General features: G+C 41.9%; 1 protein-coding gene across 9 annotated transcripts in view; it reads right to left on the minus strand.

Annotated features, from left to right (window-relative positions):
- VRK1 (VRK serine/threonine kinase 1) overlaps window positions 1-21,010 on the minus strand; it is an 86,302-nt gene extending 65,292 nt beyond the window's left edge. Inside the window, exons 1-3 of one of the 9 annotated variants that reach the window (XM_020899109.2) lie at window positions 20,905-20,989; window positions 14,762-14,872; window positions 1,098-1,170 (exon numbers count right to left, since the gene is read on the minus strand). In XM_020899109.2, the coding sequence (XP_020754768.2) occupies window positions 1,098-1,170; window positions 14,762-14,818 (130 nt within the window). In that variant the 5' untranslated portion in view covers window positions 14,819-14,872; window positions 20,905-20,989. Of the gene's footprint in view, window positions 1-1,097; window positions 1,171-9,625; window positions 9,807-14,761; window positions 14,873-20,904 lie in introns of those variants that run through there. The other 8 variants (XM_020899105.2, XM_020899108.2, XM_070477865.1 and 5 more) reach the window with 8 other exon arrangements.
- Window positions 21,011-25,533: the final 4,523 nt, after the last annotated feature.

Consider the following 25,533-nt stretch of genomic DNA (forward strand, 5'->3'; position numbering starts at 1 on the left):
AGTGTGGCTACTGGAATGACCAATGCCTGACTTCATACTTACTGACTGGTGAGAATGACAAGTTTCTGAAAACTGATTTTAAGCCACCAAAGAGAGGGGTACAGAATACAGGAGGTTTTTCCAATTTTTTTTTTAACTTTATACAAGCTACCCACTCCCAAAAAAACAAGTCTCCAGTGCCAAGTCGAAACAATCAATATTAGTGACAGATGGTCTAGGAAACATGCTAATCATCTCTTACTCTAGATTTTCTAAGCTCTATCTCATGGCAAGTTAATTCACCAGGAAATGAAACATTTGAACTCATTTATTCCAAAGGCCTTTATAAAACACCTCCAGTATATGTGCTGGAAAATGTGCTAGGGGCTACAAATATAAACACAAATAAAATGCAACCTTTTGGCTTCGAGAAGCTGCACTTAGCTTCATGCAGAAACACCATCACACAGGATTTAATATTATATCATCAGCTTCAAACAAGGATCAATAAAAAGCTCGCCAGGTAAAGAATGTTTCTCAATTCTTTGGTAAAAACTATTTATTAAAGAAAGTGAGCAGCTGCAGACATCTACAAGATCAACCTTTATTAGTTTCACGGTGGGAAAAAAGTGCCTCTTCCAGTGATGAAAGTTTTTAAGCCATTAAGAGCTATGAAACTCCTGTTTCCCCCTTTTCACTGAGTGGCAGGAAGTTCAAAAGAAAAGTATAAACTCGATTACATAACTACCATTGTGGGAGGCAGTAATTCTCAATCCTGGCTACACATCATGATTACCGGTAGAACTCTGAAACACTGAAGGCCCAGTGTTTCACAAGAGCCCCAGTGTCTTATGTTTTAATCCTGCACAGGCAGTTGTGAAGCGCAAACTGGACCACTGGTCTATATACATCATCCCTCAGTATCCTCAGGGGACTGGTTCCTCCACCCCCTTGGAAACCAAAATCCACTCAAGTCCTTTACATAGAATGGCATAGTATTTGCATATATTCTATGCACATCCTCCCATATACTAAAATATTTTCTAGATTATTGATAATAACTAACACAATGCAAATGCTACGACAATAGCTGCCCACGTGGCAAATGCAAGTTTCACCTTGTGGAATTTTCTGGAAGTTTTTTTCGAGTATCTTTGATCCACAGTTAGTTGAGTTCACAGCTGATTGAACCTGTGGATGCAGAACCAATGGATATAGAGGTCAACTGTGTTCTGGCACATCTTCCTTTCCTCACTAAGTCAATCATTTTCAATTAAAGGTTCTATTACATACAACTCTATTGCATCAGAAAATTTTAATAGAAGTCTCCTTCATTTTAGAAGTTAGGTAAAAAATATAAAGTAGTGAATGAATGATTCAGAAGGAGTGCCCCCTGCCCCACCCAAATCACCTTTTCCCCATCCCACCCCAAGCCAAAAACCTTCATTTATATTTCAAACTTCTTTGAAATTAAGAAATAATTACATATTTAGTATAAATGGCTTCCTGCCAGTCTACAATAAGTCAAAGAATAAAATCAACTAGAAGATAATCAGTCAATAAGAACTTCATCACCTCTTTTGCTAAATTGTATCAAGAATAATTTGAAAGCAATACATCTAAAGACAATTCTCTTACAAATGAGCCAGCTAATCAGAAGTTGATTAATGCATCTGATGAGTGCGAAGAAATCATATGAAAAATAAAATATAGAATCTTGAGTTTATATACCCTTCCCAACAATATACAGGGTCTCTTTCATATAATTACTTCAGTTTATCCCCCCAAATCCTACAGTTGAGACAGAACTGTAAGGATGACCACAGGAATGAATGCAGAGTTACTACCAATACCATTTACCATCAACTAGTGAGAAGCAGGAAGGTTTCCTTTGACTTCCTGTTAGGGACACCCAATCAATCTCCTTGGCTTCCCTTGTGGCTCAGCTGGTAAAGAATCCATCTGAAATGCATGAGACCTGGGTTCAATCCCTGGGTTGGGAAGATCCCCTGGAGAAGGGAAAGGCTACCCACTCCAGCATTGTGGCCCGGGAAATTTCATGACCATATAGTCATGGGGTCGCCAAGAGTCGGACACGACTGAGCGACTTTCACTTTTCAATCAATCTCCTAGTTTCACTTAGAGAACCATGCATATCAATACAAGTATGAAAACTAATCATGGCTGTTATGGTACCCTCAGCAACACTAACAAGTTAGTTAGTGTTAGTCACTCAGTCATGTCCAGCTCTTTGTGACCCCATGGACCACAGACCGCCAGGCTCCTCTGTCCATGGAATTCTCCAGGCGAGAATACTGGAGTGGGTTGCCATGCCCTCTTTCAGGGGATCGTCTCGACTCAGGGACTGAACCAAGGTCTCCAGTATTGTAGGCAGATTCTTTACTATCTGAGCCAAATGTAACACAATGAACCATGCGAATTTAGAAGTGAACTTCCATAGATAATGACCCTATCAATTCATAGGTTTATTCCTGAAAAACATTAAGCTAAACTCAAAGAAATATTAAGCTAAACTTAAGACTGTGACACAATCTTTAGAAACAATTGTCATACTAGTCGTGTTTTCACACCTAAGCTGCAAAGAACCAGGTGAAGACTCAAACTTTTAACTTGGAAAAATAAAGTAGATTATCTTCATAGGAGAAAAATTTCCTCCTATTCAGATTTTTTAAACTTGTATTAAAACAGTGATTAACATTAGATTTTTATGAACAGTTTTGGTAGAGTGAATAAAATACTTAAAATACAGTATCAGATATACATCAACTTTTATTTCCTTTAAATGATTTCCAAAAGTTCTAAAAGAGGAACACTAACTGCAGAACTAAATTCAACTGAAATATACAGCATTGTACAGTTTAAAACACAAGCCCAAGACACCTCACTGCCACCACTTCCCCCCAAAAGGAACAATTCATGCGGTTTCTGCTGTGCACTTCTCCTTCCAACTTTTGATGCTGTGGTTAAAAGAATCAAGTGGGTCTCCACGAATCAACCGTGAAGAAGACACTACAGTAATACCTGGAAAACTTGCTCTGCCCCAACGAAGGCATCAACTCAAAAGAAAGGGGCAAGCTTGAAAACGCTGAATTCAAAGGGAAGGGGCACCTGGTTCCTTGACCCATAAACTCTACAAAAAAGAGCTAAAAGGAATGCTTCTTTATGTAAAGAAAATACTGAAACTTTTCCAAAATTAGAGGTTTTGAACTATATTGCTAATTTTTAAAATAATATTTAGCACACTTTGACGATCTTGTTAAATGATAGATTTCCCATTAGTTCTGCTATGGCGGTGGGGGGGGGGGGGGGGGTGCGGTGTGTGCAATATTAACTACCAAACTTTGTTTAGGGTTAATTCTCCAGGTGTTCACTATTAAATCTCCACAGGATAGCGAGTGAACAACATCCTTCCTTGTATATTCTTGCAGCAGCGCTCCAAGGAAGACTATTTCTAAATACTCTAAAGAAAATTAAGATGACCAAAGTATTCACAATAAATCAGAAGAGGACTACAGTCATTTAAAAATACTTCATGAAAATATAATAAGCTTTTCAGAATCCCAGAGAAGGCTTTTCTATATAACACACAAAATAAAACACACAGGTCTAAAGAAAATTAATAAATTTGACAAAATAAAAATTCTCCAGTTTAAAAACACCATCAACAAAATTCAAAAGACAAATGAAAAATATCTACAGAATATGTGACAACAGGCTAATTTTCTCAGTACACATTAAAGAATCCTATGATTATAAGAAAGACAAAAACCCAACAGAAAAATGCCAAAGTGACAGAGAGAGGCAAATTCACGGAAAAGGAAATACAAATAACCTTAAAAAAAAATTAGAGCAATTATCAAATACATACAAAGTAAAAAAGTGATATAATGAACTCCTGTGTACACATCAGCCAATTTCAACAATTATTCACATATCACCAGTTGGTGTACCCAATCCACAGCCCCTCCCAAGAGTATTTTAAAGCACACCTCAGGCAATAATATCATTTCATATGTTTAAAGTATTTACTTCTACATTATCACATCTAACAAAATTAACAATTCCTTAATATCACTTAATAAATAAATGTTCAAATATCCCCAAGTGTCTCAAAAAAAAAAACCTTTGCCTATAGTTGATTTTTTAGTTACTGTAACTGGCTGATATGTCTCTGAATCTCTTAAGCAGACAAGTGCCACCTATTTTGTTTTCTTTCCCTTGTTGGTGTCCCACACTTTGGATTTTGCTGATTTATCTTTTCCTTGTCAAACTTTACCCCTGTAGTTTTTGTTACTGTGATTGCTAAAACTGCTCTGTCTGTGGTGTCTGCCTTTCAGCAAGAGACCACCAGAACACACCTCGAGTTCTGTGAGTTGGAAGCACACCCCCACAGAACAGTGGGGCATCTCGCTAAGAGCATGTTGTAAAGAACTCCCTGGGGGTACAGTGGATAGGAATCTGCCTGCCAATGCAGGAGACACGGGTTTGATCCCTGGTCCAGAAAGATTCCACATGCTGAGGGCAACTAAAGCCTGCATGCTGCAACTACTGGAGCCTGTGGGCCTAGAGCCTGTGCTCCGCAACGAGAAGTCACTGCTTCATTCATTGCAATGAAGTGCAGCCTCCGCCCACCACTAGAGAAAAGCCTGTCCGCAGCAACGAAGACCCAGTGCAACCAAAAATAAATTAATAAATCTAAAAAAAAAAAAAAAGGAATCTATGACAGGATTTGGATTTTGCTTGGGTACTTGGGTAAACCGGGGGAGGGTTTAGGAGGGAAGCTTCCCTGATAGCTCAGTTGGTAAAGAATCCGCCTGCAATGCAGGGACCCTGGTTCAATTCCTGGGTCAAGAAGGTCCACTGGAGAAGGGAAAGGCTACCCATTCTGGCCTGGAGAATTTCACGGACTGTACGGTCCATGGGGTTGCAAAGAATCAACACGACTGAGCGACTTTCATTTCTCAGGGAAGCCAGAGTTTCTCTAAACTAGATGCAATTAGAAAGTAGGGGGATTCTATGTTGGGTATCTCAATCAACCTTATCTGAGAGGAGACAAGAACAAAGCGGTAACTGGTAAAGGGCTGTGGTCACTGATTCTAGCCAAGTATTCTGTGGAGGGCAGCAACTCTGGCTCTGTCTGTGATTTGTCTCCTTGCTCTGTGCTCTCGGAGAAACCTGGCTTGCGGCGTTCGGTGGGGCTGGCTGCTGAGCGGGAGGACGCAGGGCCAAGCGACCCAGGCCGGCTCTGATGCAGGGCCACTCCTCTCTTTCCTCTGCCCTCGACAACGAAGCCCGTCCAGCTGGCCACCCTGTCCCTCTGACTCGACCCCAAGAGCGCTGGATAGTTTCCTGGTCTCACAACCTGGGACAGTACGTCAACAGTGCCAAGAAGCAAAAAATACGTATGGCAAGTAGAATTTTTTTTTTTTAAATGCCTTTTCTTTTTGTTAATTAACAGAAGCACTGAGACAGTAGAGGGCATACTGCAGAATCATTTGCAAAATGAAAAGTTTTTAAGGTGGTAAAATATTTGCTTTAATGACTAAGAATATAAACGTCATAAAAACAGTATAAAAGACAAAACAGAAACATATCCACCTCACTACAAATACAGAGCCTACTGTTAAAAGAAGGATGACTTTCAAAGATCAAGAGGACAAAAGTAACAAAATAAGTGATGTAGAACTCGCCAGAAAAAAGCTTTTAGTTGCGGTTTACTAATACAAAACATGACAAAAATTCAGCTGGAAAAACTTGATGTGATAAACTACTGCAGAATATATGATAAAATAGTTAAGAAAATACCATATAAAAATAGTACGAAGAAACTATCTTCTAGATTCCAGTGAAAAACGCTGAATATTATAAAGTCAGTTTCTTCTGCAACCTCAGCATCTGGATGATGGCATTTTTGTTACCATTCCTTACTGAGTGGTCCAGATAAAATCAAGTACTCAAAAATCTACATGCAAAAGAAAAGTGAAAGTCTCAGCACTGAGTGGAATCAAGAGCACCAGACCAGACCTCCCTGCACACCTCTCACAATGCCTGTGACACTGTGTCACCGTGAGTAGCATATACGCTGTGCTTTTTTGATGTATTTTATGAGAATCTGACGTCAGCGAGTCCATCTTACCCCAGTATCCCTTGAGTCTGACATATCACTTGGTGAGAAACCAACAGCTATTTCCTAAAACTAGGCTGAATGAAGTCATAGTCCAGGGCTACCTGCTATGAACTGAGACAAGGCCCAACTTCTCCAGGTCTTTTTCCTTAACTAAAATGACCTGAATTAAAGTTTAACCAGGTGCTTTACCTACCAGTTTGTAAAGGAAGACGTATGGTTCATTTTAGAAGTAGGATGAACTACAAAAGGATCTATTCCAATAACCAGGAGATGTATATTTTCCCTTCTAAGGTATTTCAGTTGCATATTTTGCCAATGGAATCTGTTGCCAAGAGAATGCAAAAGGGCTAGAGAACCTTCTTGATCTGCCTGCTTACTTCAGGAAAAACAAACGGTCCCTGAACAAAAGGAAAAGAAATATAAAGGAAGGAAAATCAAGGGAACAATGCTTCTAGTTGCAAATACATCAAGGTGATGTATACATCAAGGTCAACGTCAGAAGGTTAATAAGCTCAATAAGAAAAAGGCAACCAATTTAAAAACACACAAAGGATTTAAATAGCCATTTCTCCAAAACAGATAAACAACTGGCCAAGAAGCACACAAAAAGATACTTGACCTCATTAGTCATTAAGAGGAATAAAAATCAAAACTGCAATGAGATACTACTTCACACATGCTACCATGGATATAAACAAAAAGACAGAAAATCACCAGAACTGGTGAAGATTTGGAGAGATCCGAAGCCTCAAACAATTGCTAGTAAAAATGTAAAAAAATGCAGTCACTTTGGAAAATGGTTTGGCAATTCCTAAAAAGAAGTTAAACAGAGTTACCATGTAACCCAGCAGTTCCAAGGGTAGTATATACTCAGGAAAAAATGAAAACATGCGTACACATAAAAAACCTGTGCATAAATCTTCACAGCAACATTACTCGTAATAGTTCACGAGTGGAAACAACTCAAGTGTTCTTTGATGGATGAATGGATAAATGTGACATACCCATACACTGGGGTCTTATTCAGCAATAAAAAGAAACGAAGCACAGATTCTGCTACAACACAGAGGAACTTTATCAACATGCTAGGTGAAAGAAGATACTCACAATACACCACAGATTGTATGACTTCAATCATGTAAAATTTCAAAAATAGGTAAATTTGTAGAGACAAAAGCAGATTAGCAGTTTCTTAGGGCTCCAGGGGGTACTTCCCAGGTGCTTCAGGGGTAAAGAATCTGCTTGCCAATGCAGGAGAAGCAGGATTCACCCCTGGGTCGGGAAGATTCCCTGGAGGAGGAAATGGCAACCCACTCCAGTGCCTGGAAAATCCCATGGACAGAGGAGCCTGGTGGGTTACAATCGGGAGATCACAGAGCCGGACAGGACTCAGCAACCCTGAGCACGCACGCCGGGCCCTGGGGAGTATGGGACAGAATGAAGACTGACTGCTAGTTAGTTGGTGGGGGAATTCTCTTAGGGCTGATGAAAATATTCTAAAATTATATTATGGTGATGGTTACAGTCCTGTGGCTATACTAACACTGAACAATACCCTTTGAATGAGTGAGCTATATGATAATTGAACTGTATCTCAATAATGCCTTTCCTTTTTTGGCTATGCCAGGTGGCGTGCGGGACCTTAGTTCCCCGACCAGGGATTGAACCCGTACCCCTGCACTGGGAGCACAGAGTCTTAGCCACTGGATTGCAAGGGAAGTCCCAATAAAGCTTCTTTAAAAAAAGTTAATGACAGGGAAAATGTGGTAACAAGAATGACAAAGGAAGGAGTTATGACATTCTGCAGAAAGACATTCTATTTTCTGAATGATTTCTAGAAATCACCCCAACACAGACTACCAAGAACACTGAGGAACCAGCTAACAGTAGGTTTTGCTGTCACCAGTGTGGTTCCTGACTGCTTCCCTGAAGGGCACCAGTATAGTATACAGCTATTTGCAGGAAATGCCACATGGAAGACAGAATTCACCGAGACCATAACTCATTTGATCACGAATGACTTCTGCTGATCCCTGAAACTACACTGTTATCTGTGATTCTTAGAAGTTCAAGTAGGAAACTGAAGGAAAGGACAAATGAAATGAAAAGTTGTGTCTATGAGAATGACATTCAAACCTGCAACTGGTGTCCCGAACCACGGCTTACTAAAACAGGACAATGAGCTCCTAGCAAGCGACAGAGTACACGATCAGAAGAACACATGCAGGGCAAGGACTTGCCAACGTGATGAAGAAAGTTGTCTTTCACAGTAACTTAGATGAAAATCCAGATGGCAGGCTCACCATAGCTCGTGATCACATTAAGCTGGGGGACATCATGGACACATTAGGTCCCAGAAACCAGATTCATAAAGATTCTTACAGGCCTAAATAAAACTGCACACTGGGCAGAATGATGCAATGAACCAGAGCCAGAGGAAGACCAGAAACATTTCATTCAGATCCTTCATACTGCAGGTGAAGCTGAGGCCAGACGGTTTCAATAATGTGCCCAAGTTCAGAAGGTGCGTTAAAGGAAGACGAAGGCTGAGAATGCAAGAAAGCTAACTCTCAGGCTGGTGTTCACCTGACCCAGTGCTACCTGCTGCTAGCTGTGGACATAAGCAAATGGGGAGAAAAGGAAACTTGGCCCTTACCTCACCACACACTAAAAGTCAATTCCCAGAGAGTGAGACCCAAATGTGAAAGGTCAAAGGATAAAACTTCTTGAAGATAACATAAGAAAATATCTTCACAACCATAGAGTAGCAAAACTTTGTAAATAAGACACGGAAAACACTAGTCAAAAAGAAGATTAGTAAGCTGAAATTGATTAAAATTTAGAATTTCAGTTCATCTAAAGACACAAGAGTGAAATGGCAAGCCACAGGATGGAAAGAGATTTTTACAATTCATATTTTCAATAAAGATTTCACATCCAGAAGACATAAAAATCCCAACATTTCAATAAGGAATAAAAAAAGACAATGATTTCTTTAAAATGGGCAAACAACACTTGAATCGGCACTTTATAACACAAGATATTTAAAAGGCTAATAGCAAATGAAAAGGTGCTCAAGTCACCAGTTAACAAAGAAATGTCAATTAAACCACACTGAGATCTTCAACACAATCACAGAATAGTTTAAAAAAAAATTGTAATGTTTAACTGATAGTACTAAGCATAGGTGAAGGTGAAGAGCAATGGGAACTCCGTTTTCTGGTAGAAGCATGAATTGGTACAACCACTTTGGAAAACTGGCAGTAACTATCAAAGCTAAAGATACATGTACACTGGGACTAGCAATTCTACTCTTAGTATACTCAACTAAAATGAATACACATGTGAACCAGGAGATATGAACAAGAATGATGTCAGCAGCATTATTCAAAACTTCTCCAAAGGAGAAACTATTCCAATATTCATCGACAATTACAACAGAATGGATAAATTGTTTTACAGTGGTTTTTAAAAACTGTCACAGAATTTTTGACACACCTTTCATAAAGATGCGAGGTCTAAGTTCCTTCCCCTTGAATCCAGGCAGACTTGTATCCATTTCAATCAACAGAGTACAGTGGAAGTGATGCTGTGTGACCTCTGTGGATGAGTCACTCTCAGCAGGCTTCCTCTGGGAACCCAGTCCTCGTGCTTGAAGAGCCAAGGCCTCGTGGAGAGCCTGCAGCAGGGCACAGCCACCTTTAGAGCAATCACTATCCTAGTGACCAACTCTCCGTCTCAAAGGAAATCTTTGCTTCTGGATACAGACGATGACTTCTCTGGTTAAAGACCATCACTGACCCCATTACACCCTTTCCAGCAGCAATATCTGAACACTATTCAAACAATCTACTCAAAGTTGCAAACAAGCAAAGCAAGTTTCAAGCAGAAGTTTTTGCCTCCATTCAAATTGCTTTAGATATACCACTAGAAAAACAAACAGCCACTTTCAAAAAAAAAAAAAAAAAAGTTCTCCAGTCAACAATCCCAGATGGTCCTGGTCTTCATGACATCTCAGCCAAAGCGCCATACACGTGAGTAAGGGAACAGGGCAAGCTGTTCCACAACCAAATTCCTAACCCACAGAACCCATGAGCATAATAATATGGTTGTTGTTTAATTCCCACTAAGTTTGGTGTTAGGCAGCAATCAACAACCAAAAAAACCTCACAACAACAGTTAACCAGAATTAAGAGAGCTACTACCAACACACACAACATACTACATGCAGCATGAATGAATCTCAGATGTGTGTGCAGTCACCCAGTCACGTCCAACTCTGTGACTGCAGCCCACCAGGCTCCTCTGTCCATGAGATTTTGCAGGCTAGAGTACTGGAGTGGGTTGCCATGCCCTCCTCCAGGGGATCCCAAGGCAGGGATCGAACCCAGGTCTCCCACAGTGAAGGCAGATTCTTTACCATCTAAGCCACCAGGGAGGGTATGAAGGTAAAGTAAAGAATAACTCTAAGTTTTCAGGCATAACTGACTAGGTAACACCATTAACTGAACAGTTAAACCACGGGGCAAATAAAAACAGGAGCAGAAGGCAGAGACGATGTCCTATTCATTTTGTATTCAAGGATCTACCCCAGTATCTAACACACAGTCTCTCCAGCTTCCAAGATAAACTCATTTTCACCATACTTTTTTGGCCCACCCCTTCCTGGTCTCCTGTTGCCTCCTTTGCGTCCAGGTGCCTCTTAGTATCAGGATTCCCAGGTTCCCATCCCCAATTCCCCTTTCAGACATGTGCACATGCATACATGCACACACACAAACACACACCTTTCTCCCACATTTTCAATCTCAGGTGATAGCATCATTATCACCTACTTGTTCTTTTAAGCTAAGAACTTCAGAGTTGATCAAGAATTTGGATTGCAGTTAGCTAAATTTAAAAAAAAATTAACAGGATAAACAAAAGTTATCATGTTTAAACCCCAAAACTAATGCATAAAAACAGGCTAAAGAAGACAAGGCTTAAATAGATCTAGGGGGTTTATTCAACTCTAGGTTCCACATATGTGGTCATTAAAAGGATACAGCTAATAAAGGATACAGCTGATAGTATGTAGATGATGAAAGGTAATCTTTCCTATCCTAATAGAAAAGTGTTGTATCTAAAGTAAGAGATGCAACTCAATTCTTTTTTTTTAATTTATCAAGCCCTGCATGGAGTACTGCATTCAATTTTAAGCACTACCATTTAAAAAAGGAAAAAAAAAAACCCTTAAATCAAAGGAAAGTCGCTAATGTGGTGAAATGACATGAAATCAAGACTTGTAAGAAAGAGTTAATGAACTAGATGATGTTTCAACTCCAAAAGACTGAGAAGACTTGATGACCATTTTCAAGAATTTGAAAGACCATAATGTGGAACAGGAATTGAGCTTGTCCTACATGTCTCCAAAAGACAGAACTGGGTAGGAAAAATAAAGACTTCCACTCAATCTAAGAAAGTACTTACTAAGAGTCAATACTTCATTTGAAGAACAGGAGAGAGCAGTGGTTCTCAAACAGGGACAATTCTGGGCCCTCTGGCCAGGGACAGTGAACACCCAACAATTCAGATAACAACCCCACACAACAAAGGACAACTCATCTATACTGTAACCAGCCCCATGACTGAATACCCCTATTCTATAGGCAGTGAGCTCCCTGTCATTGAAGGCATTCCATTATAGACTAAACAATGTGATGATATCCAATACATGACTTTCAAGGATGGTATTAATAGGAAATAAGTGTTAAAAAGATTTCCTGTTTCAGATAACTCTCCAGAGAAAAATGCCCTCAGGTACATTATAGCGATGATAATATTGATGATGATGATAAACACTTATTGAACACATACAGTGGACAGGTCATTACCCCAAGCGATACACCGTACATGTTTCACAGGTCAGTCTCACAACCACCCTATGAAGCAGCTATTATTTCACCTTGATGTGATGGTAAAATTAGGTTACCCTGATATCACACAGCTAACAGTCTGTGAACTCAGGTCTACCAGATTCCAACCAATTATGTACATCACTGTCCAAACCATAAATACTTATGGCTTCAAAGCTTCCATACTCTAGAAAACAAATGCAACAGCATGTATTCTAGAAGTATCGGGACCATGTCTGAACAGTTTTGTACTCACTGCAAACCAAGTTGGCTGGGAAAAAAAGGAAAGGATTATTTTAAGTAGTCTTGGGATGAAGGAGAGGACAATTATCCTGATTGTCCCCAATTGCCTACTTCTGTAAGCGCCAAGAAGCTCTTACATACCCATGGAATCTCAGTCAGAGGCTGAGATTAATGATGACATCCCTTTATCCATAGGCGTGAACGCTCAGGATGGACAGACGTTTGAACATCCCCGACTGGGAATCCTGCCCTTAACAAATACACTAGATGCAGATACATGGTTTCTTGGCTGCCTCTGCGCACGCCCATCTGTCAGGATGGCAGTGTGCCTGCTCACATGTTGGTCAAACTGTCACTAGGGCATAGGTGCCAAGCAATGATAGTTTTAAATGGGCAGCTTGCATAGCACTGTAAGAGCTTGCTCTTCTGCAGGGGGAAAAAAACCCGTTTTAATACTGAAGGGTTGCAATCATGAGTGAAACAGTCTTGGTCAATCTAAACATTTCAGTGGGGAAAAGATCTAGACTTGTAGAAAAGAATCAGACTAAGAAAACTAAATCAAAGAGAAAAACTGCTCTGAAGGCAAATAAGTGATCGCACGAAAGCTTCTCACACTGCCAATCTTTCATTAATACACGTCACGGTAATCTCTTATGCAGTAAAATCCTTTGCTCAACAAGTCACCACTGATGTTTTATAAAAATGGGATGATATGCTTTTCCATGTTCTAAATTAAAAAGTAGGAATGCATGGATATTTAGCAGTTTGACATTAAAAAGTTCTATTTGTTGAGAAGCTATTTTTTTTTTAATGACAGAAGTCTAATCTACATCCAAGATAATCTTTTAAACGCACAAGAGAAGGCAGAAACCAAATGAGATGCCCAAAGGTGAACAGAAAAAGAAATATAATTTGTTCACGGAAAGAAATCAAGAACAGGAAGTGGTTGTTAAGAAAACAGAAACTGAGTATTTCTGGTCACAAATTAATAAATTAGGACTCAAGGGCTGTCACCTGTCACATCCCCAACTATAAGAAAAATGTTCCCGGACTATATCTAGGTTTCCTATTCCCTCTCTAAAGACCCTTCCATCACTGGCAGTAAGCAGCTAATGTTCTCACTGCCTGGAAAGTCTCTCCTCAAACTAAAACCCTAATCCTGCCATCTGAGCTGTCTATCCTTGCTCCGTCCTCAGTGACTCTGAAGAGCAGCTGGTCATCACCACTCTCCGGGTGGTTCTTCAAATACAAGTATCAGGACGTTCTGATTAAATAACCCCTGAGTCTCCTCTTAGCCATTGATAAATAAAAGAGATTCCATTAACTCTTTCTCACTGGACCAATTCATCAACTCTATGTTTTCATCATTTCAGCTGCTCATCTCTTGGACTCTTTTTAGGCCTGATAAGGAATGTCATCCAAAGTCAACGATGAGCCAACACGTACAGCTTACTAAAGGAAGCATTAACATGAAGGAGTCAGAAAGTCCAGCAGAGTTCTCAGTAGCCATCACTAAGGACAAAAGTCTGAAAAAGCGGCAAAAGTCTGAAATCTACCAAAATCCTTCTAAGAAATACAAAGGACTTACCGTTATCAAGTAACAACACTGTCAGGCTCACGACTGTATCCTGTTCTCCCTACTAACACAGCACTGCCATCTGAGTGCTTGCCTATTAGCTCAGTCGTGTCCAGCTCTTTGTGACCCCATGGACCATAGCCCACCAGGCTCCTCTGTCCGTGGGATTCTTCAGGCAAGAATACTGGAGTGGGTTGCCAGGCCCTCCTCCAGGGGATCTTCCCAACCCAGGGATCGAACCCGCGTCTCTTATGTCTCCTGTGTTGGCAGGCAGGGTCTTTACCACTAGCACCACCTGGGAAGCTCCATCACTGCCATACATACCCCTAAAAACACTTCTCCTGAAGACTATTTCTACCATATCCTTCTTCCTGCTCCAGAACCTACAGTACCTTCTAGCAGCCAATAAACTGATTATAAACTAGCCAGCAGTTTCCTAGACACATGAACAAATTATCCTCCCCTTATGTCCTTCCTCCCCTTCACTCCCACGACACCCCAAAATAGCCAGTTCTTATGTTCTTTAGGACCTAAATTTGTGCAAGCTATTCTCTAAAATGTTTTCCCATTTCCTCTCAAATCTATGTTTTTTTCAAGACTCAGGCCATGAGTCTTTACACCTTCAAACATTTGTATTAATTTTCATACTTAATTGCTTATTCATTTCCTCCTGTCTTCATTTTGTTTGCAGTTTACAGCCAACTAATTTTTGATAAAGATTAAAAAAAAAAAAGACTCAATGGAGAAAGCATAGTCTTCCCAACAAATGGTTCTGGAACAAGCAGACAACCATACACAAAAGGAAAACAACAAAGACCTAGAATTCATACTCCATGCAAAAATTAACCCAAAATGGATTCACTAATCTAAATGTAAGACATAAAATTATTAAACACTTAGAAGAAAATTTGGAACATCTACCTGACCTAGGGTTCGGTAAAGAGTTCTGAGATACGCATGACACCAAAAACGATCCATACACTGGTAAGTTGGACTTCATGAACATTGAAACCTTTCGTGCTGCAGAAGACACTGTAAGAGAATGAAAAAGACAACCCACAGGCTGAGAGACGGCATTTACAATCACATCTGGCAAAGGACTGGTATTCAGAATGTATAAAGAATACTCTAAATGCAACAGCAAGAAAACTAACTAGAAAACGGGAAAATGATTTGAACAGAGATATGGCTGTGTGGGAGAGAAAAAAACCTTTCCTCTACCATTCACTCTAGGTTCTTTTGCTACTGTACCAATTAAACTGGCCTAAGACAAATTAACAGGAGAAAAACAAATTCAATTTTACCTCCATAAAAATATGGGACCCAAGGGCAGGGCAGGCCACTGAGGCTTATTTGCCATCCTGAGCAGAGGATGGGGACAGGGGGCTGGGACTTCAAAGAGGAGGAAGGTAACTCAGACATGTGATCAGATGTTTGTTATTAGATGCCACACAGTTAGGTCTTTCAGTTAAAAGTTATCTCTGGTAATAGCTCTCTCTGAACCAGGCTCTTTATCTAAACTAATCTGGCAGTTGAGGGGGCAGTAAAAAGCTCTAGAATCTTTTGGATCTTCACTGTCTTTGGCTTTAAGTAATCCACTTGCCATAGTGACACATTTTGTGGAGGCTAGTTCTGAACCACTTCAAAGGACAGGCATATGGAAAGATGTTGAACATCATTAGCCACCAGGAAAATACAAATTAAAGCCATTCTGAAATACCAAAACACACCTATTAAAATGGCTAACATAAAAAATACTGCTAACACCAAATGCTGGTAAAAATGTGGAGAAATTGATCACTCATATAGTGATGACAGGACTGTAAGATGGTACAGCTCTGGTAAAGTTTGCAGTTTCTTAGTGGATAAAACATATACTTAAACCTACAACCCAACATCATGGAGCAGAATAGTGATCAAAATTAGGAAACTCGCCGATACAGTGTTAGTAACATTAAGTACTTATTCAAACTTCAGTTTTTACCTTGTGTGTGTGTGTACCATCCTGTGACATTTCATCATATGCAAAGATAATTAAACCATCACAATAACCAAGCCACAAAACTGTTCAATCACCCCCAAAGAAACTCCCTCAGGCTACTCCGCTATAGTAACATCATACTCCCAACCCACGCTGTGGCAAAACTGAGCTCTTCTCCACTGCTATAACTTCATCGTTTCAGGAACGTTATATAATGCAACGTTAATCACACAACCTTTTGAGACTGGTTCTTTTCACTCAGCACTATGCCCTTAAACTCCATCCAAACTGTTGCTTGTGTCAGTAGCTTGCTCCTTTTTGTTATGGTTTTTTGTTTTGTTTGCTCCTTTTCGTGTTCCATTATATGGCTAAACCTCATTTTATTTGACCATTTACCCACTGAAGGATTCGTGGGGCTGTCTCTGGGTTTTGGCTTTTATAAACGAAGCCACTAGAACATTCACATACAGGTCTTCATGTGAACCTAAGTTTTTATTTTCTGAGGATAAATGCCCAGGAGTGCAACTGCTGGGTCATGTGCATGGTGGGTGTTCAACTTTTTAAGAAACTGTCAAACTAAATCCCAGAGTGGCTGCACGGTTTCACATGGGTTGCAACATGTGAAGTAATGCATTTGAAAGTCACCATTTCTACAATATTTTCTAAAAGCCTGTAAAACCAGTAAGGTTAAGCCTCTTAAATGTTATATCCTGGCCTTGGTTTTTTTTTTTTTTTAATGAATTTCTAAAACTTTTCCCCTGATTCCCAAGAAAGACTTTTTTCCTTATTACCTCTAAAAAAGAATGCATAATTAGATATAATCTGTACAGTGATCATGCTGCTACCATGCTAAATAGTAAATTGTGATAACAAGTGGAACAAAAGTAACAATTCCAACAGAAACAGCAAAAGTTTGTTTCTCTATGTTCCTGACAGTTTATGAAGACTGAAGGCTTAATGGCACTTTCTAACAGACCATGTGATCACAATGCATTTATATAAAGTATTATCAAACAATGGCATTTATTCAGCTGTTATTAACACTTGGTAAGACAATTTGAGGAAAGCAATTAATCTGAAATAAAGCTGTAGTTATCTTAGCTCTAAGATTTCTAACTTTATGATTTTTTAAAAATTTTGGATCTAACTGACAGAGATAATGGAGCCTCTCTGGGATTCTTGAAACGAGGAGCTAGCACTAACGAGACAATCTGCCCCAAACGTGAACAGCAGCAAGCCCGGCGGTCTGCAAAAAGACTAAACAAACGCACAGAAGAAAACTATAAAGCCTTGAAAAGAAAAGGATGGTGCTGCCCTATGCCCACTGGCTCTCCAGTTCCCATTCAGACTGGGGACTGAGCTCAGTTAAGACAACTGTGTCCAGAACATTCCCAAATCTCAAATTAAAAACCCTGCAACTTAACTACATGACTTCTATCTAGTGTATCTTCCCACTTAATATATACGGCCTCTTTAACACTTCAGTCTACATGTATGTTTAATATTCACCCCAAACACTGGGCAGTATGGACAGCATCTCATTTTCAAATCAAAGATGGCTCCTTTCTCTTAGGTCAGAGACCCATGGAGAGATAGGACTAACTGCAAAGAATCATGGAAATCCACGTACCTCCATGAAGACTAAACAAACAATACAACTCAAACCAAGCTAACAAAGACGTTGTGGCTAATAAAATTCTTGATAAATTTACCAATGAATGTTACCAGAAGCAGTTTCCTGTCGTTAGTATTTATCAGTGAATATTAAAACTCAAACTCCAATTACTGGGGAAGGGCAGATTTCATACCTATCCAGACTCTAGAGAGCTTTTCTTTCTTCAAGTGTTGTCCACATGTCATCCAGAAAAGAAGAGTAGGCGTTTGGGTCTGAGTGCAAAGGTTTAAGGTGACACTGGGAGAGATGGGGCACTGCACATAATCAGTTCAAAACAACCACCGTGGAACGTTAGGTACTTAAATATCTTCCAGAAGCTAAGGGGGCAAGATACTAAAGGGCATGGCCCTTTTCACATCTTTTTTTTTTTAATTAATTTATTTTAACTGGAGGCTAATTACAATATTGTGGTGGTTTTCGCCATACACCAACATTTGAATCTTTACAACTTTATAAAGGCAACTAAGAACATATTCACAGGAATTTGGGTCAAAAGGGTCAAATGCATCAGAGTATAAACACATCTAGGTTACACCACCCAGCTAAATGCTTTAGGCAGGATTCCATTACTTTTCCATATCAACCTTACACTCTTATTAAAAACTGCCTGTTTTCTACATTTTACAACTAACAGTATAGTTTTTCGAATGTGCCATACACACTTGACTTCTTGTGTGCTGGGTGCTAGATAACCAAAGTTCAAAAGAATGACCTCTATTAGTTTAAAAGAAAAGTTGCTTCGACAAGACACTACAATCGTGAGCTGATTCTGCACCCAGCACAGTTCCTGACATACAGTAGGCACAGGACATCTGGTGAATAAACAAGTCTATCTCCGCTCACTATGAAAAATAAACTCGGCAAACACGCAAAATGTACTACCAGTCTGAAAAATATTCTCCAGGCCTATTCGGTAACCCATCCATTCTTAAAACTCATGAAGACCAATTTCCAGGAACGCCTCAGCCACACACACACAGAGGCAGCATTTAATTTCCATTAGTTTCAACGCCTGATCTATGAAGATACTAACATTTGCACACTTGCATAAATTCAGGAATCATCCTTCATTTTGATATAAGGTAAATTTTTAAGCTTTGCCTCATTTCCAGTTAAGTTTTATTTATCAAATTAAAAATACTTTCAAAGTTTTATTTTTTAAACCAAAATTCTATTCATAGCACATCATATCTTATTAGGGATGGCTTTAAGGAAAAATATGCATATAGTTGTCAAAATAAAAATCATATTTTTCTCTCCAAGACATCTGGGACCCTCACTTACATTATTTATTATTATTTCACACTAGCTCTCCCAAAAAAAAAAAAGAAAAAGCCTGGTTTATTTAAGAAATTTTAGGGTCAACATTTTGAATGCACTACTATTAATTTTAAAATATACAACTTGCACCCTGGAATAAAACTTAGCGTAAGCTTTCCACATAACCATTTCCTGGGCACTTACTAACTTATTATACGCCAGGTTCTACGAATGCCACATTCCTTCATTTTCTCATTTGTTTAATAAATATCCTCTCACAATTTTTGCTGTGCTTAACATAAGCCATTACACTCTAAACCTGGTATTTGCGCTAGACTGTTGCTGTTTAGTCGCTAAGTCACATCTGACTCTTCGTGACCCCCACGGACTGTAGCCCGCCAGGCTCCTCTGTCTATGGTATTTCTCAGGCAAGAATACAGGAGTGGGTTGTCATTTCCTTCTCCAGGGGACCTTCCCAACCCAGGGATCAAACCTGTGCCTCCTACCTGGCCAGAGGATTCTTTACCACTGACCCACCTGGAAGCCCTTTTGCACTTATACTAGTATAAGAAATGGGCAGTAATCCTTAACACAAGTTTACTGTCACTAGATTCACGCTGTGTTACTATTATTATCCAGGAATCTGATGAGCAATGCTGACACGCACAGAGAACGGCACCTGGAGCAGCTTCAGCAGAGAAGTTTGTGTTAAGTGACTACTGAATTCCCTTCTACAGACAGCTGATGAACATCATCTTATCTTGGAGGAGAAAATGGCAACACAACCCACTTCAGTACTCTCGCCCGGGAAATCCCATGGAGAGAGAAGCCTGGGGAGCTACAGTCCGTGGGGGTCACAAAGAGTCGGACACAACTCAGGGACTAAACAACAATAACATAAAGAACCCCTGCTGCCCTTTGAAACTTCTTTTAAACTGTAGATTAAATTCTTCCCCCAAAGTATCACACTCAGCATGTCATGAAAAGTAAGGTGCCTTTATTCTGAACTCTTAAAAACAAATGCTGCCCTACATTTATTTTTAATTCTTGCAAAGTTCAGACTCCACAGATAGGCAACTGCAGTTAAAAAAGAAAGAAATGAAAAAACGGTAATTAATGAGGCTCTTCAACAGTTCCTTAAACGCACCACCCTCCCAATAGCAAACCTGGTTATTTCCAGGTTGTTCCAAGAAAAGGAGATGGGGAAGGGAAAGCAAGAGTTACCACAAAGCAACGGGGAGAAAAGGGGGGGAGGTGAAAAACGGGTGGCCTCAATAGAACCTAGTGTCTGCGTCGCCTTCCTCCCTCTCTCTCTCAACCCAGAGACTCTGGTGCTTTTTGTCTAATTTAAAGAAATTTATGAGTTTTGACACCAGCGCCCAAAATTATTTCGACAGAAGGAAAAACTACTTGCTGCTCTTGAACACGGCTACATCAGCAAATGATGCCACCCTGCAGCTACGGAGGGGCATCAAAAAACCGTCAGAAGGATGCTAAAATCCCTTGTAAAACCCTCCCACGGAGCTTCACAGCCTTGAAACTTGCGGTCAACTGCAAGCAAGCTCTTACCCGGCCTCAGCCGGACACTGACAGGTTAGAAACGCCTGGAACGCTACCCTCTGGGGAGCAGGCTCCTTCCCCCACCTCAGGTCTCATGACCAACGTCACCTCCTCTGAGATGCTCTCGGTCACCCTAGCACTCTGGCCCACAGCTGCCTACCCTATTACTAGGGAGCTTTTCGACATATGCAAACGGCTCTATTTGCTTCTATTCCGTTTCCCCTGCAGAGTGTGAGCTCCAAGAGGGCGGAAGGACCCCGGCGGTCCAGGCTGGCCTAACAGGGGCCATCCCAGACCCGGCCCGAACTACCGGGACGCGGCGCGAGTATGACCGGCCTACGTGCCGTCCAGAACAGGAAACTGAGCCTCGGGGACCCGCCCGGCCGGTGCAGGAAACCCAAGGCCGCAGCGGGACCTGAGGGAGCCCCGGCGGTAGAGGACGCCGGCGCCGCGCCGACCGCAGCCCTCCACGCCGCCCGAGAGCCCGGCCGCCCGGCCGCCCCACGTTAGCCCAGCTTCCCGGCCGCCCCTCCGCGGTCCCCGCTCGGCGCCGGCGCCCTCGAACCGCTGAGCGCGCGGCCGCCCTACCCCAAGCCGCAGAACGTCGCCTTCTGCCCAGTACGAACTTCCCGCCGCTTTCGCCGACTCGCAACTCCGCGGCGGCGCCGGCCCCATCACACCCTGCAGTATGGGACCTTCCCATTGGCTCAAGCGAGAGGGAGAGGCGGAGCGAGCGGGAACGCGCGGGGTGGGCGGAGCCCGCGTAGGCTCCCGCCGGCCCCCCAGGAATGCCGGGAGCCGCGGGCCGGCCCTCGCACTGCGTGCTGGGAAATGGAGTCTTTCACTGGCAAAGCGAGATCGCTTTGGCTCGGCCCCGGTGGGCCTCTGGGAAATGCGGTCTACAGCCTCTGAGTCGGTTCTTCTGGTCAGATGCTGTCCCTGTTAAAGCCCTAGGAACCGAAATAAATGTCGCCCGTGTTCGCAGTAGCTTGATTTATTAAACGATGTGTTGAAAAGGGTTTGATGTGAAAGAACTCCTATATTCCTGTTTGGCCAAGTGGTGCTTCCGTTTTCCCACCCCCTGGTTCACACCCTGCATGCTTGACACGCAGCGGCTTGATTCAGTATATTAGGGCCTAGCTCTGGAGGCAAACAGCTCGCGATTAAATCCCGGCTCCTCCACTCTGGAACTTTGTGAACTAAATGACTTAACCCCTATGAGTCTCAATGTCTTGTTTTTGTCAGAATTAAATGAGATATCCTAGAGACAGTGCTTTGTCTGTAGTAGATGCTCAATAAACAATAGAAAGTATTATTCTGTCCACTCATAGCCATGAGTCTAAATCCTGTCTGGCAAAGCCTATATCCATGACTACATAATCTTTGTATTCCACCAGTAATTCTCTTATGCCACAGTTTGCTTTGTAATTGTGATCAGTTGTCTAAGCTTCGGTAATTCATATCCATGAGACAGTAAGCTTATTGAGGGCAGCGATGCTGTTCTAGGTCAATCTCCCCAAGGTCATAGGTGGAGGGAGATTTACGGTGAAACTAATGAGGCTTAAGCACATGTCTCATCCCAAACCTTCTGTTAACCATTTTAGTGGGGTTTTGTGTTTTGTGTGTTTTGTGGGGGTTTTTTTTACCAAGGTAAGATATTTCTGTATGATTGTCTTTAAGCAGACCCCCAAAATTGTTTGCACTTCAGGCCTCACAGAACCTGGAATCCCCGTCCACTGGACAGTGCAGTATTTTGCCTGCAGAGGTACCACTGCCCCTCCAGATAGCCTGCAGTGCTCCAGATGCTCCTCCAGCCTGCCCTCCGCCCCCCGGAGGTCGAGCTGTCCAAGCCACTCCCAGGCTCCTGTGCTCCAGGCTCCTGGTGGATTTGGCCGGTAGGGAACCCCACAGAGGAGTGGAAGGAAAGAGAGATGTTGCTGAAAGCACGCATTCCCCTGGATCCTGGTTGGCAAGGTCCCCTCCAGCCGTCTGGGCCCTCGGCTGAAGGCCACTGCTGCCTGGACCTCCTCTCCAGCTTGCAGTGACAGCCCCCTCCCTCTGTGCCTCAGACCTGCAGCTGATAAACCCAGGACCACTGCTGCGCCAAGGTTAGTGCTCCATCCCCGTGGTTTCCTACCTCACACTCTTGCCAGTAGTCTCATTGCAAATAAACCCTCTGCAGATAAACTCTGTTTAAAATGTGTCATCTGCTTCTTGTGGAGACTCTGATGGAAACACATGCACAAAGTGAGCACTCAATGAATTCTTGTCAGCAAAGAGGTCTCAAGATTCACACATCTCACGGGTGTGGAATTCCCCAGCAAGAATCTGTGGCCAAAATCCACTGAGAGAAAGATAATCTACATATGCACACACATGTATGCACAAACACACATGCGTGCACACACATATATACACATGTGCACACATGCATGTATACACACATATTTACACACACACACTGAGGAGTTTTGGAACAGGACTTATTTGTCACACCATCACCATGTTCCCCTAACCTCACTATACATGTGCAAAGTGTCCCTCCTTTCACACTGGGTTGAAAACCGGCTGGCCTTAAAACACACTTAAATCAATAGGGCCTGGAGTATTTCAAGGTGAGAATGGAATGTATTTATTCTGCAGCTCATGGCTCCCTCACCCTCGCTCAGATGACTTGCTATTAAACAATGCTTAGATGCAACCATGCACCAAGGCAATTGACGACATCTTCGACAGCACCCACAGGTGCTGAGATGTCCTACCGGTGCATGGCAGGACATCAGTCCACACAGCTATCACAGAGACTGTGTGTCTGACTGTGTGTCTACTATAGGTACAGTTACAGCCCTGGGACACAGGAGCCCTCGAAGGATTTTTATGCATTGATACCTTGGTATCAAGATCAGGGTTCTGCAGAAGATGACCCTTGAGGACTTGATGGGTCTGGGCTTTAGGATTTAATAATTGAACTTAGAGGAAAATTTCATGAATACAGTCCTGCCATATATTCAAAAATATCTATACCATCCAAACAAATGTTTGTTGTTGTTCAGTCACTAAGTTGTATCTGACTCTTTGCGACTCCATGGACTGCTCATGTCCATTGAGTCAGTGATGCCATCCAACCATGTTATCCTCTGTCATGCTAAAATCATCCCCTTCTCCTTCTGCCCTCAATCTTTCCCAGCATCAGAATTTTTCCCAGTGAGTCGGCTCTTCACATCAGGTGTGACCAAGAGTTGGACTAACCTCTGGGAACTCTGAGGTTTCCAATTTAATGATTGTTTATGAAAGTCTTACTATGTATTAGGCACTGCGCCTTTTCACATGCACTATCTCCGTTCTTAAAGAGGAAAAAAAATAAAAAATTTTACATGATTCCAGGCCGCCTGAATCTACTTCCAGCTTCCAGATGTTTTTTTTTTTTCTTTTACTGTCCCTTTATGCATAGCCTCAGTACATGAGGATACTTCTTAGAGGGAAATAATTTCAATGCTGTGATAGAGATTTATGGAAGATGCTGGCTTTTAGCTGGGTAAAGAGATTCTTGGACAATGGATCATGGTAGATAAAGCAAGGTGAGTCATGAGTTGGTTTGGCCTGATGAATAAATTTTTTTCCTCCTGCCTTGCAAGAGCAGACCAGCTGAAAATCTATGCATGGCATCTGTATTGATTTGCCGCACAGTCAGGCTCTGGAGTACCCTCCTTTATTTCCAGGCACACTCCAACCCTGGTAACATGAGTATAAAGACACAGACAGGGAACAATAATACAGGGAACTTTTGGAAAGGGAGAGGAGATTGGTAGTAGCTGCTGCTGCTGCTAAGTCACATCAGTCGTGTCCGACTCTGTGCGACCCCATAGACAGCAGCCCACCAGGTACCTCCATCCCTGGGATTCTCCAGGCAAGAATACTAGATCATAACAGAAGCTCAGTCTGTGAAGTTCAAACAAGCATGAAAGTCATTAACAAGCAACACTGCCCTGGCAGGCTTCAGCAGATACTGGGCCTAACAATGAGTCACTTTATGAGTCCTTGCCCTTGTTGTTTTCATCTACAGAATGGGCACAGTCATCCTGAACCAACCAGTTCTGCACCTCCCAAGGCCAATGAGAGGTAGACGAGCTTGTGTCTGAGAAGGGCTTTGATCTTCATGAAACAAAGCTGCTAGGGTGTCCTTGCTCAGTGTAGGCATCCTAACAACAACCCAAGAAATTATTAATTCCTGGGGGGAGGGAAAAGGGAGAGGAATGAGGAACAGAATATGTTCAGAAGTCTTCTGAGTGCCCTGGCCCAGGTTCCTACTCCTCCATCCCCTTTTGATCTCATTCCAGTGGTCCAGAGCCCCTATTTCCATTTTAGCAAGGACTTTTGAGCACTTACCATGTGCCAACCACTTGATACAGTGGTTGATACAATGATACGATCTACAGTATCCTTACAGATTTATATTCCAGACATGATTATAGACATGATCAACAAAGGTTCGTCTAGTCAAGGCTATGGTTTTTCCAGTGGTCATGTATGGATGTGAGTTGGACTGTGAAGAAAGCTGAGCACCGAAGAATTGATGCTTTTGAACTGTGGTGTTGGAGAAGACTCTTGAGAGTCCCTTGGACTGCAAGGAGATTCAACCAGTCCATCCTAAAGGAGATCAGTCCCGGGTGTCCATTGGAAGGACTGATGCTGAAGTTGAAACTCCTATACTTTGGCCACCTCATGCAAAGAGTTGACTCATTGGAAAAGACCCTGATGCTGGGAGGGATTGGAGGCAGGAGGAGAAGGGGACAATAGAGGATGAGATGGCTGGATGGCATCACTGACTCGATGGACATGAGTTTGAGTAAACTCCAGGAGTTGGTGATGGACAGGGAGGCCTGGCGTGCTGCGATTCATGGGGTCACAAAGAGTCGGACACGGCTAAGCGAATGAACTGAACTAAACTGAACAAATGCTAGTAACTGTGATTTTTATGAGCATTTATTATATGCTGGGAAAGCTATCTCATGTAACTCTGAAAGGTAGGTAATACTGTCCAGATGAGGATACAAAATCCCAGAGAAATGAAATGACTTGCTCAAGGTTGTACTGCTAGTGGCGGCCAATAAGGCTGGCTGACTCTACATCCATCTTGGTGTCAATCATAGCTGCTGACTCTTAGAAAATGTAATGAGATAGAATGGTGGCACTTAGACTCCTTGCACTGATAATGCA

This window comes from Odocoileus virginianus, chromosome 16 (assembly GCF_023699985.2).
Source record: "Odocoileus virginianus isolate 20LAN1187 ecotype Illinois chromosome 16, Ovbor_1.2, whole genome shotgun sequence".
Classification (NCBI taxonomy): domain Eukaryota; kingdom Metazoa; phylum Chordata; class Mammalia; order Artiodactyla; family Cervidae; genus Odocoileus; species Odocoileus virginianus.